The sequence below is a fragment of the Rhinopithecus bieti genome, unplaced genomic scaffold (assembly GCF_001698545.2).
Source record: "Rhinopithecus bieti isolate Rb0 unplaced genomic scaffold, ASM169854v2 scaffold_64050, whole genome shotgun sequence".
NCBI classification, from domain to species: domain Eukaryota; kingdom Metazoa; phylum Chordata; class Mammalia; order Primates; family Cercopithecidae; genus Rhinopithecus; species Rhinopithecus bieti.
Window position 1 is genome coordinate 219,157 of NW_016824175.1, and position 17,954 is coordinate 237,110.

At 35.8% G+C, this 17,954-nt stretch overlaps 1 protein-coding gene across 8 annotated transcripts in view; it reads right to left on the minus strand.

Moving 5' to 3' along the window:
- The window catches only part of ZMYND11 (zinc finger MYND-type containing 11), a 74,183-nt gene that overhangs the window by 27,722 nt on the left and 28,507 nt on the right, over positions 1 to 17,954 (minus strand). For 6 of the 8 annotated variants that reach the window (XM_017862172.1, XM_017862176.1, XM_017862171.1 and 3 more), the window contains 2 exons: positions 17,446 to 17,605; positions 5,950 to 6,111 (listed from right to left, as the gene is read on the minus strand). In XM_017862172.1, coding sequence (XP_017717661.1) covers positions 5,950 to 6,111; positions 17,446 to 17,605 — 322 coding nt within the window. The remainder of the gene's footprint in view (positions 1 to 5,949; positions 6,112 to 17,445; positions 17,606 to 17,954) is intronic. The other 2 variants (XM_017862178.1, XM_017862177.1) reach the window with 1 other exon arrangement.

The following is a 17,954-nucleotide window of genomic DNA, read 5'->3' on the forward strand; positions in this document are numbered from 1 at the left end:
TAAAGTATTAACTGTCCTGCAAAACACATATCATTCTGAGTATTTTTAAAAGGGCAGGAGCAAATAAATTTTAGGAATAGTTCCTACTAATGTGGAAGTACCACCCAACAGCTCCCTTCGTCGGATCTCAGTAAGCGCCTAATGGTCAAGAACATGAGTCAGAGAATCAAGTGCTGCAAATTTGGGAGAGCTTTTTGGATTAGATGTAGAACCAAAGTATTTTGAAATTAGTAATAAAATTCTTCCACATAGATTCTTCTTTATTTCCTCATCTGCATTTTCTTGTGTTTCTACATTTTGTTAAGTGGGCTGATTTTGATTCACCCTACATTAACATAAAATTTAAAACTTGTGATCCTTAAACAGAGAAAAATGCCTTCTGAAACATTTGTAGGGGATGGGTCTTTTCCAGTTTTTAAAGACACACTGGAATAATATGTCCCCTCTGTATTACCTTGACTTGTCTTTTTTGACTTAATTTGATCCTTTTATTTCAAAGTGGGATGTAAACCAAGTGTGTTAGATGACATAAAGAATAGTAATATAAAAATTTAATATTATAAAGCAGTTGTAAAATTCCAAGACAAAAGTCTTTGAAGGGATTTCAGTGGAGCGGTATTCCATTTCAGCAGGCCAAGTATGGAAAAGAAAACAGGTAGCTCACTGTGATTTTCCCATTTACTCACTTTCTCTGTTAACTCACTTACTGTAAAAGCACATCATACAAAATTTAAAGCCCTAAATTCTATTTCCGAATGATACATTTAGTCCACATATGAAAACTGCATTTATCTGAATTTAAATAGGGAAAATAACATGAATCTACAACTCCTCTATGTTATGAAATCAAAATTCATTTATGTAAGAAATATGCGTATATTAAAGAGGAAGAAATAGGGGCCCACTTTCAAACTGTGTCTCCAAATTCTTAACCTAAACAGTGCCAATTATTTTGGGGAAAAAATCTACACTTTGTTTTGCTATATAGTTTTTTAAAAAGCTAATCTGCTGACTTTTTGTGAGGCATTTGAGCAAAAGCAACACTATCAGAAGTGATAGCCACTAATCTGTGCAGGGCAGTGTTTGCTATAGAACCTGCTGTGTATACAAAGGAGAGGAAGGGTGGGGAGTCAAGTAGTTATATGCTTCTTTAAGAACTCTCCGAGTTGTAACTCTGGCGTGATGGGGAGACAAATGCTAGGCCCCTCAAGAGGTCAATATTTTATACCTAAAGATGCTTCCCTTGGAGTGGTATAGGCATTTAGAACATGAATGTTCCAAAACTGCACTATCTAATATGGTAGCTACAAGCCACATGTGGCAAACTGAAGTCCAGTTCTTTGGTCTACAAGTCACATTCAAGGGCTCCACAGATACACAAGGTCAGCGGCTCACACTGCACAGCACAGAGACCCTTTCCACCACCAGAGAGGCTCTCGAACAGCCCTGCTCCACAAGGCAGTCTGCCAGCCCAGCAGGCTGGCTGCCCAGGGCTTCTTATGACAGACTGCCTTGCCCATGAATTACAGTATCATGATTTTCACCAGCAGGCTTGCAATCCAGCAAGCATGGAGCACACGGACACACACACACATCCAAGCACATGTCTGTCTCTAACCATGCCTTCAAAGTATAAAATGACTTTGTAATTTGGGAACTATATATATGAAAATGAAGCAAAATTAAAATGAGACAGCCAGTGTGGTGGCACATGCCTGTAATCCCAGCACTTTGGGAGGCCAAGGCAGGAGGACTGCTTGGACTCTGGAGTTCAAGACCAGCCTGGGCAATACAGTGAGACCCTGTCTCCAGAAAAAAATTAAAAATGAGCCATATATAGTGGTGTGCGCCTATAGTCCGAGCTACTCAGAAGCTGAGGCAGGAGGCTGGCTTGAGCCCAGGAGGTTGAGGCTGCAGTGAGCCATGACTGTGCCACTGCACTCCAACCTGGGTGACAGAACAAGACCCTGCCTAAAAAAAAAAAAATTGAAAATAAAAAAATTCATCTTATCAAATAGGCAATAAAAAATTGAAAAGTAGTTTCATGTGCTGTTGATGTACATGGGTATAATATTCTGAATAACAAGCTAGTGATTTTATCAAAATTTAAACGTGTACACTATCCTTTAAACCTAAATATCCCATGTTAATAAACTTATCCTACCAAAGGTGTTCAGGCAGAATTACATAAATGTATATAATTTTCTATCTTAAAAAAATGCAATGGACTATATTGTGTTTTAAAGGTATTTTTTTTGTAAACAAAATCTTAAAAGCAAGTTTCACAAAATAGTATGCTTTTCTCATTTTTTCCCTGGAAAATTCATGGCTATTTCAGGAAAATAAAATTCAAATAAAAGAAAACAAAATATAAACTTCAGTTTCATTCAGAAATAAGTAATAATGAGAAGACTCCTCCTCAGAAGTTGGAAATGGGGCATGAGTTCCAGGATAGCATTTGCATGTCACCTTTGACATCTGACAGGCGTTTCCACACAGAACAGTGGAAATGACGAACGCCTGCTGCATGGGGAACTGGTCAGGTAAGTTACAGCATGCCCTCTCCAATCATAACAGGTGCCAAAAAAAGGTCATTCCGGGATACTGTCGAGTACACACACGCTAGCCACATCCAGTAATGTACGTAAAGTCACGTGGATATAGATACAAACAAAGTGACACACAAACACAGGAAGAAGTCTGTGAGAATATTACCTACTATGGAATACGGTTTCTGGGAATTTTGCTTTTCTTATTCTATTCTAAATTATTTGAATTTTATAGAAAATTTAAAATCTCTTTTCTAAAACTTAATGAGAGAGATCTCAGTAAAAGTGTGAAACTGGACAGTATTTAAATCTTTCTCAAAGTAAAATCTAATCTGATATTAATAAGCTACTTTTCAATATTAATCTACTGTGTCCATAAAGCAAAAGTTTATTTTTTAGAAAGGCAGACATTCCAAAGAACTATTCTCAGGGTTATAAGATTCTAGAGACTTATTACGGAAAGTCACAAAACTAGTTTTGAGAAAATTGCCTATTACTGTCCTGTTAAAATACTTCCGAAATAGATACATAAGATAAAGCTGCTTGAGCTGAATTAAATCTGGTAACACAGGTGACAGCTAGGAGACAGAACACCTGTTCTCAGTGGCTTTTCCAACACTGTAAGGGAGAGACAGGAATGTAAGACTGAACAGTATTCCAATCACCGCAAACTGTTAGAAAAGGGCTTCTTTTCACTGTCAGTTTTAGAGAGTAATGGTTAGCTTCCATTTATTATTTTTACCATATGAAAATCTGGCTATGGCACCTTCTCTTCAACATTCTTTATCAACATATCTAATTAATCCATATTATTTCCAAACATTAAAAAAAAATAAAACCACAGCAGACAGTTATTCTGATTCGGAACCACAGTTCTTGAGTTTCTGTCTATAGACTCTAAGTTCTCTTAGTCCATGATTACTTAAATCTGGTCACTGTCTTCTTAGATTATTAAAAACGGCTTTACTCAAAGTTTTGACACTTTAAAATTTAAAACAAATCAACCAATAACTTCACCTTAAAGATATTAAAAATTCCATTACAATTTCGAGATTATTATTACCCCTTCTCAAAGGAAAGGAATTGTTAGCACTTATCTTTTACTTGAATACCATAAAATAATAGAATAGATCTAAAACGAATAACTATTTCTTTGGAAAATTTAAAGCTCAAGATAAAACTCTCCATCCTCACCCTAGAAAACGGGCTTTTTGAGCCTTAGCAGGGAGTAGCTCACAGACCATAAAATGAATGAAATATTCAAGATTTTCTATTGACAGCATCATTTCAGTAAGCACAATTATATAGCAGTATAAAAATATCTAGACTGACAAAGGCAACAAGAAAGGAGAAGAAAAGAACAGAATAGGGTAATCATGTTTCTGTGTAAGCCAGTAACACTGTAAAAATTTCATCTAATCAGCAAAGAGTAGAGGAAACCCAGGCCGGGCACCATGGCTTACAACAGTAATCTCAGCAGTTTGGGAGGCCAAGGTGGGCGGATCACTTGAGGTCAGGAGTTCAAGACCAGCCTGGCCAACATGGCAAAACGCCGTCTCTACTAAAAATGCAAAAATTAGCCAGGCATGGTGGCACGTGCCTGTAATCCCAGGTACTCAGGAGGCCGAGGCAGAAGAATCGCTTGAACCTGGGAAGTGGAGCTTGCACTGAGCCGAGATAGCGCCACTGCACTCCAGCCTGGATGACAGAGAGAGACCCCGTCTCAAAAAAAAAAAAAAAAAAAAAACAGAGTAAAGGAAACACAATATGGAATCAGACAACTTGATAATGAATTCTGACAGAAGAAGTATTAAACATTTTCTTCAAGGGTATAATAATTGTTCAATTCCCATTCTTACCATAAGAAATATAAAATATCTACAAAGAAGCTTAACCTGTCCTTAGAAGTCCCAGTATTTTCGTTTAAGCTATTTACTATGAAAATAAGAATATTAAATACAAAAGACAATGGCTGTGGAGACACAGACATACTCCTCTGAGCTGTATTTCCTAATTCCTGCATCCATATTAGGATCCCCATTTGACCAGTAACATTGCCTCTTTTTTTTAATCTCATTAATTTTTTACTTCCCCTAGGGTAAACTTTTACCAGAAAACAGAAGATGTACATTTGCTTTTAAAATGTACAATCCAAATCCACGAGAATAAAATATGAATATTAATACAGCTCCTTTGCTCAAAATTGTGAAACTCCGAGCACCACTTACACTAATTCCTTACAGACATTCTTGTAGACTTCAAAGAGAAGGTCTACATATTGACACTGATTTACTCAGACTTAGGGAACTGACATTACTCATTTGGCACTTAAGCATTCGAGTGGCAAGTCATCATTAAACATTTTTTAAAATGCTATCCCAACTGCCTGCTGAATACGTACATAGCAAGGTTAAGTACACTGAGGCAATACAAAGCCACAGTTAGAAGACTAGAACATAGACTGTGGTTTGCTCATCATGCTAATAGGAAAATTTTGACTGATGCCAAAGAGGGAAAATATTATGAAAAAATGTGTTTTGAAAAAGCAAAGAAATATTTAAATTACACAAGTTACTATAAAGCATATTCACAAACTGGAAATCATCATGAGTAATCCTGACAATGTGCATGGTTTCAAATAAGTATTTTAATAGTTACATATAAAATAATAGAGGTTGCAATCAAATAATTCCTTATTACCATCAATGCCATATGTAATATTCAGTCACCACATATCGCTCGTATACACATACATGCCACATTCTGCAACTAACAATCGCAGTATGTATATTCCTCAGTGGGATCAATGAATAAAAGTAACTGTGGAAAGTACCTAGTTCACCTACAGGGCAATTTCATTTTACTTTAAAAAAATAATTAGAATTCTTTATACACGATGTCTCATCCCTCCACCCTCCAAATAAAATATAAGTAAAAAAAAAAAAAAACAAACTCATGACAAAAATAAAGGCAACATTACATGGATATAAAATGGGAAATAGATAAAGAATGCCCCCAACAACCTGCCTTTTGCTAACTGTTTCCTGAATACCATAAATTGTACAGTTTATTACAAAGTAGTTATTCAACAGATGTTAGTAGGTTTCGTATTTCTGATGTCCAAAGGCCATCCATTAAAGTAGTCACATAAGCCAGAGGCAGGTAAGGGAAGGGGAGACGATATATTTTTACATGATTAAAACTTTCTAAATCCACACCCGGAAATACGGTATATGTGTTCTGTGATGTCCATTTATGAGTATCATCATTTCATTAGATAACCCCCACCCTCCAGTCCTTTATCCATTCACCTGGCAAGACCACCGGGGATATCTTTTTGAAGCTATTATGAATTAATTCCAACCCTCTCACCAGCACAGGAAAGCTCATAGGTACTCACCCTGCAAACTGGGCACTGCCAGGGACTACTGCTGTCTCTAAGCCTGAACTCATCAGACAAACACTTGGAATGATACACACGAAAACACAGGTCACATATCAACACCTCTCCAGGCAAATGGCATTCAAAACAATACCAGTCATGATTTTCTGTTTCCCAGTCCTACAAAAAATACAAAATAGTTTTGTATGACATTTTGTCAATATCTGCAATGACTAAGAACAAAATTGAAACTAAATGTCCATCAGAAGTTAGGCATCATAAACAATTTAAAGACATTTACTGTGTTAAAACAAGAGGGAAAATACCTAGAAAGTTGCTGCTTTAAATTTTAAAATCTTTCCTAAACAGTGGTAATATTCAGAAATATCTTAAGATAATCTGATAGCAAAACCAGTCCAAAATGAAATAAGTCCAAAGCCAACTCCAGTTCTAATATTATCTTTCATTTTGAAATATAATCTAAGGAATAATTTCTTTAGTAAACTGAGAATCCCAAACCAACCTATAGCTTTGTATTTCAAATAAACAAACCTTTGTTTTGCTCTGCTTTAAATATATGTATATAACAGTCCTTGACACACTGTGGGACAGAGAGAACAGTAATGGGTGGTGATGCTCACTATTCTTATCTTCTCATCTGTGGCATTGGATGTTTTATTGAAAATAACCATTAATCAGAATGTCCGTGTTCTGATAGGATGTCAGATTTTCAGAGCTGTTGAATTTAGAAAAATAAATTGAAACTGTGAAACTAAAGGTTTAATCACATTATCCAAAGGAGATTACCACAGAAAACAAAAAAGGAAGTAGGCTTATTTCCTAACTGGAGCTATTCCTAGAAATAAAAGAACACAACTGCACGTACACAGGCATTCTTCAACATATTCTTATTTTTGACACCTTTTTTTTTGTACAGCTAATACCCTTTAAATATACACAAGAGTGTTAGAAGTTCTCTTAATTTAGAATTCATTATTTATAAATATTACTCTTAGCTTTTCTTAAAATATATTTATGCTAAGAGTGATGGGTTAATTTTCAACTTTATTTGTAGATGTGGTAACCGAATGAACAAGGGTAAAGTCCACAGTTAGTAAAAACAGGGCCACTTCCAGTAGGGACTGTGACATTCCAAATTTGGGTTCCACCATCAATTTTATTTCTATAAATTGTTATCAATACTGTTTCCAAGGTGGAACAGCTTTACTGTTTTCTCTGATGTCAATACTCCCCCAATAAATGGGCTTCCATGTAGCACTCACTCCATAAGCAGCAACTTCTTTGGAAACTAGGTTCAAACATGTTACTGCTTGACCATATCTGAGTGCCAGATATGAAGGACTACCCAGTCCTTCAAAAGAGAAGAGGTACATGAATGTTCAAAAATTCATGTCTTCCAACCCACATCCAAAGTCATGGCTACAGTGCAGTAGTAAATCCTGCAGAGATGTAAACTTTCTGGTTTGCTTTTTATTAAGAAATTGGCAGTCTGTGTTCACCAAAGTAATAAAGAAAAAGACAAAGACCATTTTTAGTTATTTACTACAGATGTATACACTCCGCAAACTTCCTTTGGTAGGGTAATTTCAGTTGGGCTGGAATCTTAAAATACTGATTTTTACATAAAACCCTGATTGCACATGGCAGGAAATAATGTACTCCACAAAGCTGGGCACAATGGCATCACACCGACAATATATGTGTACGGTGCTTGGCTGTATTAAAACAGTCATCCTTGGTGTATCCATTTGAGATGGGCTCATATGTGAGCTGCATTTTAACTATTTCAATTTATCAATTATTATATTAAAAATCATTGACAATTTAGGTTTTGGTGGAAATAAGATATTCGACTTTTAATTAACAGTACTCTTTCCAAATTTAGGACAAAGTATTTCAGGGTATTTTCTTCATACTCATAGCTGTTTTAAAAACTTCTTCAGGGATTTTGGTGGCTTATATTTGACTCAATATTAAAAAGAGAAATTGGCATCTTTCATCACTTGAATTTTTTACATTAATTCATCTTCATGTGCTGGGCAAAATATTATAGTACTTACTAGGTTAATTAACAAAAGGAAGCAAGAGTGTAATTCCTGTGCATACCTCTGGCCTCTCCACATTACCTTTACCTCTTTGCATCCCTACTGTTTCCCCATCCACCCATGAAATGAAGATAAAGATGGGTCTTTCTTTGATAGGGTGTTTAATTCTTGACCTAGTTTTTCATAACCAATTATAGAAATGAAAGCATAACTCAAATGAAGTAAAAGAGAAACATCTGGACATGTTTATACACTGGCATATAACCAACTCCATTCTCAGACAGAAAGTATGGGCTGGGAAAGCAGTGCTGTCCATTCTTTTAATCATGGCAATAGCTGTTCAGAATATGCAAAACATGCAAAATCAAGTTCAAAAGTTATTAGACTCTGAATACAGGAAATACTTTCCTGAGGTATGAATCATACAGGCATGTTTATTACAGGACAGGCTGCCTACAATTTGTCTTTTGGTAAATAGAAATCCTTTACATAATGCTTTTTGACTAGCACTCAGACATGTACGTCAAAAACCCTAGGTTTACATTTTCACTGGATTCCCCCAGATGTCATCAGCTACTCTAGAGATAGCCTGAGTAACAGTATATGTGAAATGCCAATTCAAAACATGAAAGCTTTTAAATAGCAAACCTACTAGCACGAAATTCAAAACTAGAAGCCATGTAAAGATAGTATGGTTTTACCAAACAAATCTAGCAAGAGTTAACTAAGCTAGCCTAAGGTAAAAGAGAAATATAATACAAAAAATAAAGCAGAATTATAGTAAAATAACATAGTGCAAAATTAGTTCACCTTGTTTGGGGCTGCTGTCCTGGAGAAAGGCTGCATACTGTAGGCCTTTCAAAATAAAAACAAAATCATCTTGGTCTCACTACTTAACTTTGCTAAATACCAGGCAATACACAGGGCTAAAGGGATTTCACACAAGGCCACACTGGTTATTATTTCCTATATGACGTACACTATTGTACAGATGATATTAACTCATAATCAATGTGCTAATCAATAATGAAAAGACAGAAGCATGCAAACATAAGAGTCATTACTAGTTGTAGAGGAAACTTTTCAACTAACAAACACAAAAGCTACAAATGGACATAGAGAAAATCTCTCCCCAATGTACCATGAAAACTATAATGATATTAGAAAAATATTTTGCTAATAAATTCAGTGCCATTATAAACTTGCACAAGACATGAATGTATGTCTTATTGATTTAAAACTTATTGGTTCACACTGGATTCTTTAAAAATCGGAAATGATGAATGTGAGTGTGGTCAATACCTCACCAGAACATGAAATTTATACAGGCTGTCCTCAGAATCTAGTAGAAAAATCCACCTCTAACAGTAGCCTCTTGATCTAAGTCTCTGTCATTCATATAGCATTTGGTTAAGACTCTAGAGATAGATAGGTTCAAATCCTGGCCCTGGCATTCGCAGTTGTATAATCTTGGGCAGAATGCTTATCTTTTCTGTGTGTCATTTTCTACCTGTATAATTAACAAAATGATAGTACCCAGTCTACACGGTTTTTCTATGAATCAAATGAGTTAATACACAGACAGTCCTTACAGGAGTGCCTGGCACAATGTGAGCACCCAGAAAGTGTTCTTATTATTATTACCTACTCAGTGCACAGAACAAGAACTGACCAAGTCACAAAATGATATAACATGCTTATAATTTTATATATATATGTGCACATTTCTTTGCTAGGCATTTTAAAATTCATTATTACATCTGTATTTCACACTTTTTTTTTTTTTTTTTTGAGGCGGAGTCTTGCTCTGTCACCCAGGCTGGAGTGCAGTGGCCAGATCTCAGCTCACTGCAAGCTCCGCCTCCCGGGTTCACGCCATTCTCCTGCCTCAGCCTCCCGAGTAGCTGGGACTACAGGCGCCGCCACCTCGCCCGGCTAGTTTTTTGTATTTTTTAGTAGAGACGGGGTTTCACCGTGTTAGCCAGGATGCTCTCGATCTCCTGACCTCGTGATCCGCCCGTCTCGGCCTCCCAAAGTGCTGGGATTACAGGCTTGAGCCACCGCGCCCGGCCTTTTTTTTTTTTTTTTGAGACAGAATGTCGCTCTGTCGTCCAGGCTGGAGTGCAATGGTGAAATCTTGGCTCACTGCAACCTCTGCCTCCCGGGTTCCAGCAATTCTCGAGTCTCAGCTTCCCGAGTAGCTGGAATTACAGGCATGTGCCACCATACCCAGATAATTTTTTGTATTTTTAGTGCAGACAGGATTTCGCCATGTTGCCCAGGCTGATCTCAAACTCCTGAGCTTGGGCAATCTGCCCAAAGTGCTAGGATTACAGGTGTGAGCTACTGCGCCCAGCCCACAACACTTCTATATGCTAGACAGACCAAGAAATATTAACTCTGGTTTAGAGACCAAACCGAAACACAGAAAGAGTTGCTCAGTCAAGTCAGAAGGGAGATATGTGGAAGAACTGTTCGAATAAAGTGTTCTAAAGTATAATCCACTCTCATCAATAATCCAAAAGCAATTTTTAAAGTAATTTCCTCTTTCTACTTAATGAGTAGATAAATATTACATAACCAAGTATGTGTGTTTGAGATAGCATTTTAATGTAGATGCAATGTAAAAATAATTCTCTACAATTCTAGGTTTAGCTTAATTAACAAATTCTGTTAATCATTAGGAGATATGAATCTGATGATTACATATTTCCAGTAATTTTAAATATTACTTATATTTAAAATAAAATATTACAACGTTGCTCAGTGCAACAGAACTTAGAAGGAAAAAGAAAAAGAAACATATACACACACAATCATAATAAACCTAAAAGAGTATAGTAAGACAGCATGACCCAAAAAACTCTATTGAATAAGAAGGAAATTCTTTTACCAAAGCAAGAATAATTGCTAAGTATATTATAGTTTAAATGCACATAGAACCACAGTATAAATGATTTCTAATAATCACCAATACTTAACTTGGTAAATGATTATATTTTTGTAACTAAGATAGGGAATGGACATTTGGAAGAAATATGTGGTTCTGCATGTAAGTAACAAACAGAATAAGTTATATTTCACACCCCATAAACATATACACCTATCCATAAAAATTAAAAATTAACAAAAGGTATATTTCATATTAAACAAATCAACAGTATCCAAGGGGTATCAAATTTGGCACTAAGGGCACTTAAAACATATGATTAATTTATGACAACTATTATAACTGTAATTATATCAAGAAAAAGATAAAGACCTAAAACTTTAAAAAGGAATTCTTACTGTAATATGCCATATATATATAAAAGGGTTGCAGGGGTTGGGGGAGTCAGGCTCAGTTTGAATACAGCCTCACTTAATATTTTTCTCAAGAACAATGCAAGGGAGCCCCTGCTTGCCACGGCTGCTGATGGTGGTAGTTCCGAAGAATAAAGCCATAAATTCCAGTCCTATCTCTTATCTAAAAGATGTGAGCTAAGCTAAATTTCAAGAGAAATATAACCCGAAACTTTTTTTAGACTGGGCATTTTGAGGTGGGAGGAACAGATGATGACAGAAAAGAAGTGTCTATCTTGCCCCTCTGTAAATTAAGATTTGTTTATCCCCAACATAATAGGTTAATCTCTTTAAGAAGCCAGAAAATATGTATTTTCATTATGTTTTAAATATGTGTCAAAAGCCTTAAATGAGAAAAAGCAAAAGATACAGAATTCTACCTTTTCATTTAAAAAGATATAGGCATGGTGGCTCATGCCTGCAATCCCAGCACTTTGGGTCACTGAGGCAGGGGATCACTTGAAGCCAGGAGTTCGAGACCACCCTAGGCAACATAGCAAGATCCTGTCTCTACAAAAAAATGAAAAAATTAGCTGGGTGTGGTAGTGCATGCCTGTAGTCCCAACTACTTCGGAGGCTGAGGCAGGAGGATTGCTTGAGGCCAGGAGGTCAAGGCTGTAGTGAACCATGACTGCACCCCTGCACTCCAGCCTGGGTGACAAAGGGAGACCCTGTCTCAAAAAAAAAAAAGATGCCCCCTCGGCCTATTTAAAAGTAGTATAAGATCCTGCTCATAGGCAGTACCAACTGGAGCATGTGAAAAGAAGGTTCTCAAATAGAAGCAGGACACAGAACCAACACCGGAGTTCCTGTGTGCAGCTGCTGGAGTCACAAGCAGCAAAACATACTGGCAGAAGGACTTTAACCAAAAGTGTCAACTGCGGTTCCTAAACTCATACATTAGCTTTGTCCTGGCATTAACTATGACAAGGAAATGAAACTGTGAGACCAAATCTGGCAGATAAGTAAAGGGAGAAGCAGTTTTACAGCAAACATCACTTTTTAATATTTTTAAGTCATCCTCAACACTTTTGACTAAACTATTAAATGTGAGATCAAAAGTATCTGTCAACATCCTAGCTTTGTGCTGAGGGCTGTATATAAAGTTGGAAGTCACAAAATTAACACTAACTGCCTCAATTTCAAATAACATATTTGATATGCTTTATCTGCAAATGATTCATAATTTAAGGTGACCTGCCTTACTCTATTACATTAAAGACTTTGGTAAGACTTTCTCATCTTTATGAGTATCTTATTGCTTAAGAGTGTAATTTGTAAGATATTAAGTTATATTTATCACAGAAAGCTACTAAATACCAAATGTAACTTAGCTCAGCAAATGGTAGAATTCTGTCCAAGAAATACACTTCTCACATTTTACGAATAAAGGTGGTGAAACACTGTGAGGAAATATGGGTTTAGTGTAGCCATTCACGTGTCTTTTTCTAGAGCAAGCAGATGGAGTCAGCTATGAGCCTACAAGGACATACAGCATTTCTTTTAAACAAGCAAAAGAAAAAAGTCTTGAAATAACAAAACATTGAATGACCAGATAGCACAAAATTTCACTCAGTGCCCTGGTCTTACGGTCTTTTTCCAATATAATTTTAAAAGCTTATGAAAATACCTTTAAATGAATTATGTGGACCCTATGAGTAAATGGTAATGACAGACCAATCTGGAAGTGTGAGATGACCATAGAAAATTTACAAGAGTGTAGTTTGTCATTTTAAAAACTAGTTGTCACACACACTTTTTTATGCATTTACTTTCTTAAGAGACAAGTCTTGCTATGCTGCCCAGGCTAGACTCAAACTCTTGTGCTCAAGCAATCCTCCTGCCACAGCCTCCCAAGTAGCTGGGACTATAGGTGTGTGCCATCACACCTGGCTCCTCGGTACATATACTTCTGTTTGCTTGACTAATATTTGAGCAAACCGTTTAAAATTGGGAGTGGATATACTTTAAATAATTACTTTTTTCATTCTACCATTTCATGTGGTCATTATTTAAAACATTACCACGAAGATGCTTATCTATTACCTAATTTTACCACAGTTTCTCCAAATGAATGATCACTTATGTGGAGGGTTGCAAACGGTGGCTGAGATCAGCATCCCAAAATGCCTAAATTAACTGCAGTCTAGAAGAATGAATCTCAGCACCATGAGGTCACTATCTTGGCCTTAAATATACAGGCTTGCACTTGGATTATTATAACTATATCCTGACATATTACAGTTAGGCTTTTGTTACATGAGTGCTAGATTTGATAAAAATAATCTTGTTCAATATATGCATATTTCTCAATTGTTTCAAATTTTTAAAAATAAGCACTGAAAAAAAGTAGCAGAGGTGAAATAAAAATGTAACATCAACAAACTCTGACTTTTAAATTCCATCAATAATAGGCAGCATAGAGAAAACTACACTTTTGTCTACCTTCTCTTTATCAACAGAATTGTGGAATTGAAGACAAGAGTCCAGACTCTTTGCTGATACAAAGTATCTCAGAAGATATAACTTGTGGGACTTAGCAAGATAAATACACCTTTTCCCCACCTGTTTACAGCAATTTTTAGAGATAACAAAAGGAAAAAAAAGAGCTTTACTACCCATTTTAAAAATAACAGAACTGCCTAAGTTAAGAACATTTGTAACTGTGACTTAAAGGTTTAAAATAGATAACCAAAACATCCTATGCCTTCCCTTCCTAAGGTCATATACATCTACTTGTCGTGTTCCTTTCTTGATGGATAAATAATAACATACATATTTCAATTTAAAAAGTTAGGTTTTTAGAGACATCAAGGTGATTCATCCTATATACAAGGTGGTAAAACGATAAAGCATGGGCCCCAGACTCAAATGCTGGCATGCAGGACAATCACTAGCCCACAGAACACCAAGTGCAAACTAGAAAAGATGGCCCTTCTACAAGACACTCTTGTTGTTGTATGTTCGTTTATTAGAACAAATGCACTGGCGACTGTTGAATAAATAGGCAAAACACAATGTCTGTGATGTGATGTGACAGTTCACATCTGGCACCCCAATATGCAATGGCCTCCACGCACTGGCCATACATTAAAAAAAGTACACAAAGCTGGTCAGGACAAGATGCATGTGCTGTGCCTAGTGGGAAACAATTACATGTCCTCCTAGAGTGTCATCAGAGCATGAAAACTGTGGCACACGGACAGCTGCTGAGCAGCCAAGTGGGACCCCAGCCAAGGTAACAAAATACATATATAATTGGTCTCATTATTTTAGAGTTACACTTTCAATAAAGATCCAGTGTTCTCATGGAAAACCTCTTTACAAGTCTTGTGTTTGAGAATACAGGTTGAAAAGTAAAAGACCCTGATTAGAATTTTGTATGATTAGTAAGAAACTAATGTGCTTTCACTATATTACACACAGGCATTTTTTTGTTGTAAGCATATTTATTCACTGGTCAAATACCTGCTTTGAGTACCTGGTTATATAATTTATGTAGATAATCTCCTTTAATCCTTCAAACAATCAAATGAAATAGATCTTAATATGCCCATATGACAGCTGAGGGCTGAGGAGCAGAGGCTAAGAAATTTCCTCAAGGTTGCATAACTAAATAAAGGTTTGAATTGGATCTGAAACCCCTGTTTGTTTGTGACATATGAGATCTTACCTCTTTCTAATAAACTACATTACCTCTGAATTTTAAATATTTACGTATTTTATAAACCAGGCACAGTTTTGATATATTCCATTGTGCTTATATTATACAGCCATATTTAGAATAAAAATGTTTGTGAGAAAGATCCAGAATTAAACCTGCATACTATATGTTTGGTTTACATATAATATTTCATCTAGACAGAAGAAAAAAGGATGATTCTATAAATATATGCAAGAACAACATATAAAAATAAAAATTAGAACATAGGACCTAATATAGTGGTAAAAATATAATATGCTCATTAACGACTTGTTGAATTAAACAAAAAAACTTCAACTTGAGGAGGAAGAAAGCATGTGGAAAAGTACCAATCTAAACAGGAAAGAGAAATAAAATCGCTTTTATGAAAAAATGTACACATGATCCATAAACCAAAATCCTATAGATTAAGTTGCACTTACTGTTAGCTAATTACTATACAAATCTTGGAAATTATCAGTATAGTCTTCTATACTGTCTATAAATTCCTAAGTGTTTTAAGATTAGAAATTTTACATTATCTGGATTATTCTGAGTATATAATAAAGTATCAACAATTAATGGCCCTCCCTTAAATACCTGAGGCAACAGATTGATACCACTTGACATTATTTTTATTATGTCTTGGCACCCTAAGTTTCTTCACTGGCAGCAAAGCTTTACTTTTCTGTAAGGAAACTCAATAGAAAAATTGTTCTTATATAAAGATTTCCACTTAACTTTTCAAGAATACTTCCAGCGCACAAATGAAATTACACCAGTGAAAGTAAAGATTTTTTCTTCCATGTTTTCTGTTGCTGGAAAATGTGAATTTTCTTTCCTGAAGCTTTGAAGGTGCAGATTAAATTGACAAAAACAAAGTTAAAAAAGTGAACAGCTTTTCTAAGTTTATAACTTATCACAGCTGTTGCTGTAAACCACCTCCCCACAAGCACTGTGCTAGTTAGTTTACTGCTGTCAGGCTTCACACGTTAGTATGTTTGTTGGCTCATCTGCTGTAGAGCCAGAAAAGAAAATAAACTCAAACTTTTTGGAAAATTTTTCCACAAAGAACCAATTATAAGATTCCATATCATTTTATAATTTTAGATTTTAGAGAATTTATGATAAAACACTCTCAAAGTATTCAATTACTAAATCTATTCCTTTCAAAAGTAAATCTATAGAAAGAGATAGATTTTGAAAGGGGTTAAAAGGGGTATGTCTATCTATATCTATAGATAGATTTTTTTTTTCTTTTTAAGAGACAGGGTCTTGGTCTGCCGCCCAGGCTACAGTACAGTAGTGGCATGACCATAGCTCACTGCAGTCCTAAACTCCTGGGCTCAAGTGATCCTCCCAACTCAGCCTCCTGGGCATCTGGTACTACAGGCATGTGACACCACATTCAGCTAATTTTTTATTATTTTTTTGTAGAGATGGGGTTGTGTATTTTATTTTTTTTACTTTACTTAGTTTATTCTATTTTATTCTATTTTATTTTATTTTATAGAGATGGGGGCTATGTTGCCCAGGCTGGTGTGTAACTCCTGGGCTCAAGTGACCCTCCTGCTTTAGCCTTCCAAGTGCAAGGACTATAGCATGAGCCACCTGGCCACAGCTGCTACATTTGAAACCTATCATCTTAAACGATGTTCCCTTGTAAAAATTAAGACATTTTAAATCAAGGTATTAGAAATAGCAAAATAAAATAAGGTAGGAAGATAGAAATATTACACATGAAATCAATCTTTACGTAAGAAAAAAATGTACTTCGAGATGTGCCCCTCAGTTTAAAGGTACATAATGGAAGGAATTAGAAGATTAAAATATCAACATTTAAAAGAGCAGTCAAAGTGAGAACTAGGTAAAAATGTAAAGAGAATTAATGTTCTGTCTTTCCTGTTTGATTTCTGTTCCAGTACACAAAACCTGCAACTGTCACTAGTCAATGTAGGCACTGGCCAGGGGAACTTAACGTTTGGAACCTGTACTCTGCCGCAAAATCCCTACTGAAGCCTGTTCATCCCACCTGAACTGAGACTGTTTCCCTAGGAAGACAGTTCCTCTCCTTCTATCTGTGTGGATGGCGTCAGTATCATCTGGCAGGGAAACATTTTTGCTAATATTTGTTCAAGACAATAGGAATGCCATGAAGTGTGGGTACATCAACAGAGCTTTGGTTTGCTTTAGTTTTTAGATTCAAGGTAATACAAAGAGAAGCAGGCTCTTTGTAAAAGCGAGTCATCTCCTAAATAATTAGTAAGGAAAGTAACCATATTACCAATGTAGAGCCTTAATGCTGATAAAAACGTTAAAATGAAATATTAAACTTCTGAAAATGATTTTCTATAGGTTGTATCTAAATAATGTTTAAAAGCTAAAAGTTCATATCTCTATGGTTATCAAATAAAATGTACTTACAATCTCATCTCCTGGCAACCAATATCCTTCTTGTTCAATACCAGCTTTTGAACCTTTGCAGCCCACTGTTAGAGTTTCGACAATAAGACCATCTTTCACAGCTAAGCTCAGCTGACGGGTGGTCTCTTTAGGATGCATACCGTGGACTCGAGACATATACCTAACACAAAGGAAACACACATTTAAAATCTTTCAGTACTGAAAACTAAAATGAATGAAAATAAGAAAATGGAGGTAATTTCTTTCATTATGACTTGTATTTATGAGAGTCCTGTTGAGATAAAGAACAAGATAAAGAACTAACACGATAAACAGAAAAGGAAAAGTCTTCAATACACAACTCTTCTAATTATCATGCTATTTTAAACTCAAATTCTATTCTGTAACGATTAGACCAAGATATGTTCAAAATAGTTCCAAATCAGCAAATATAAATCCCTTAAGAGATTGTAGTCAAACATCCCATTTAGTTTTAGCCTCTGGAGCAATTACCACTAACTTCTACTCTA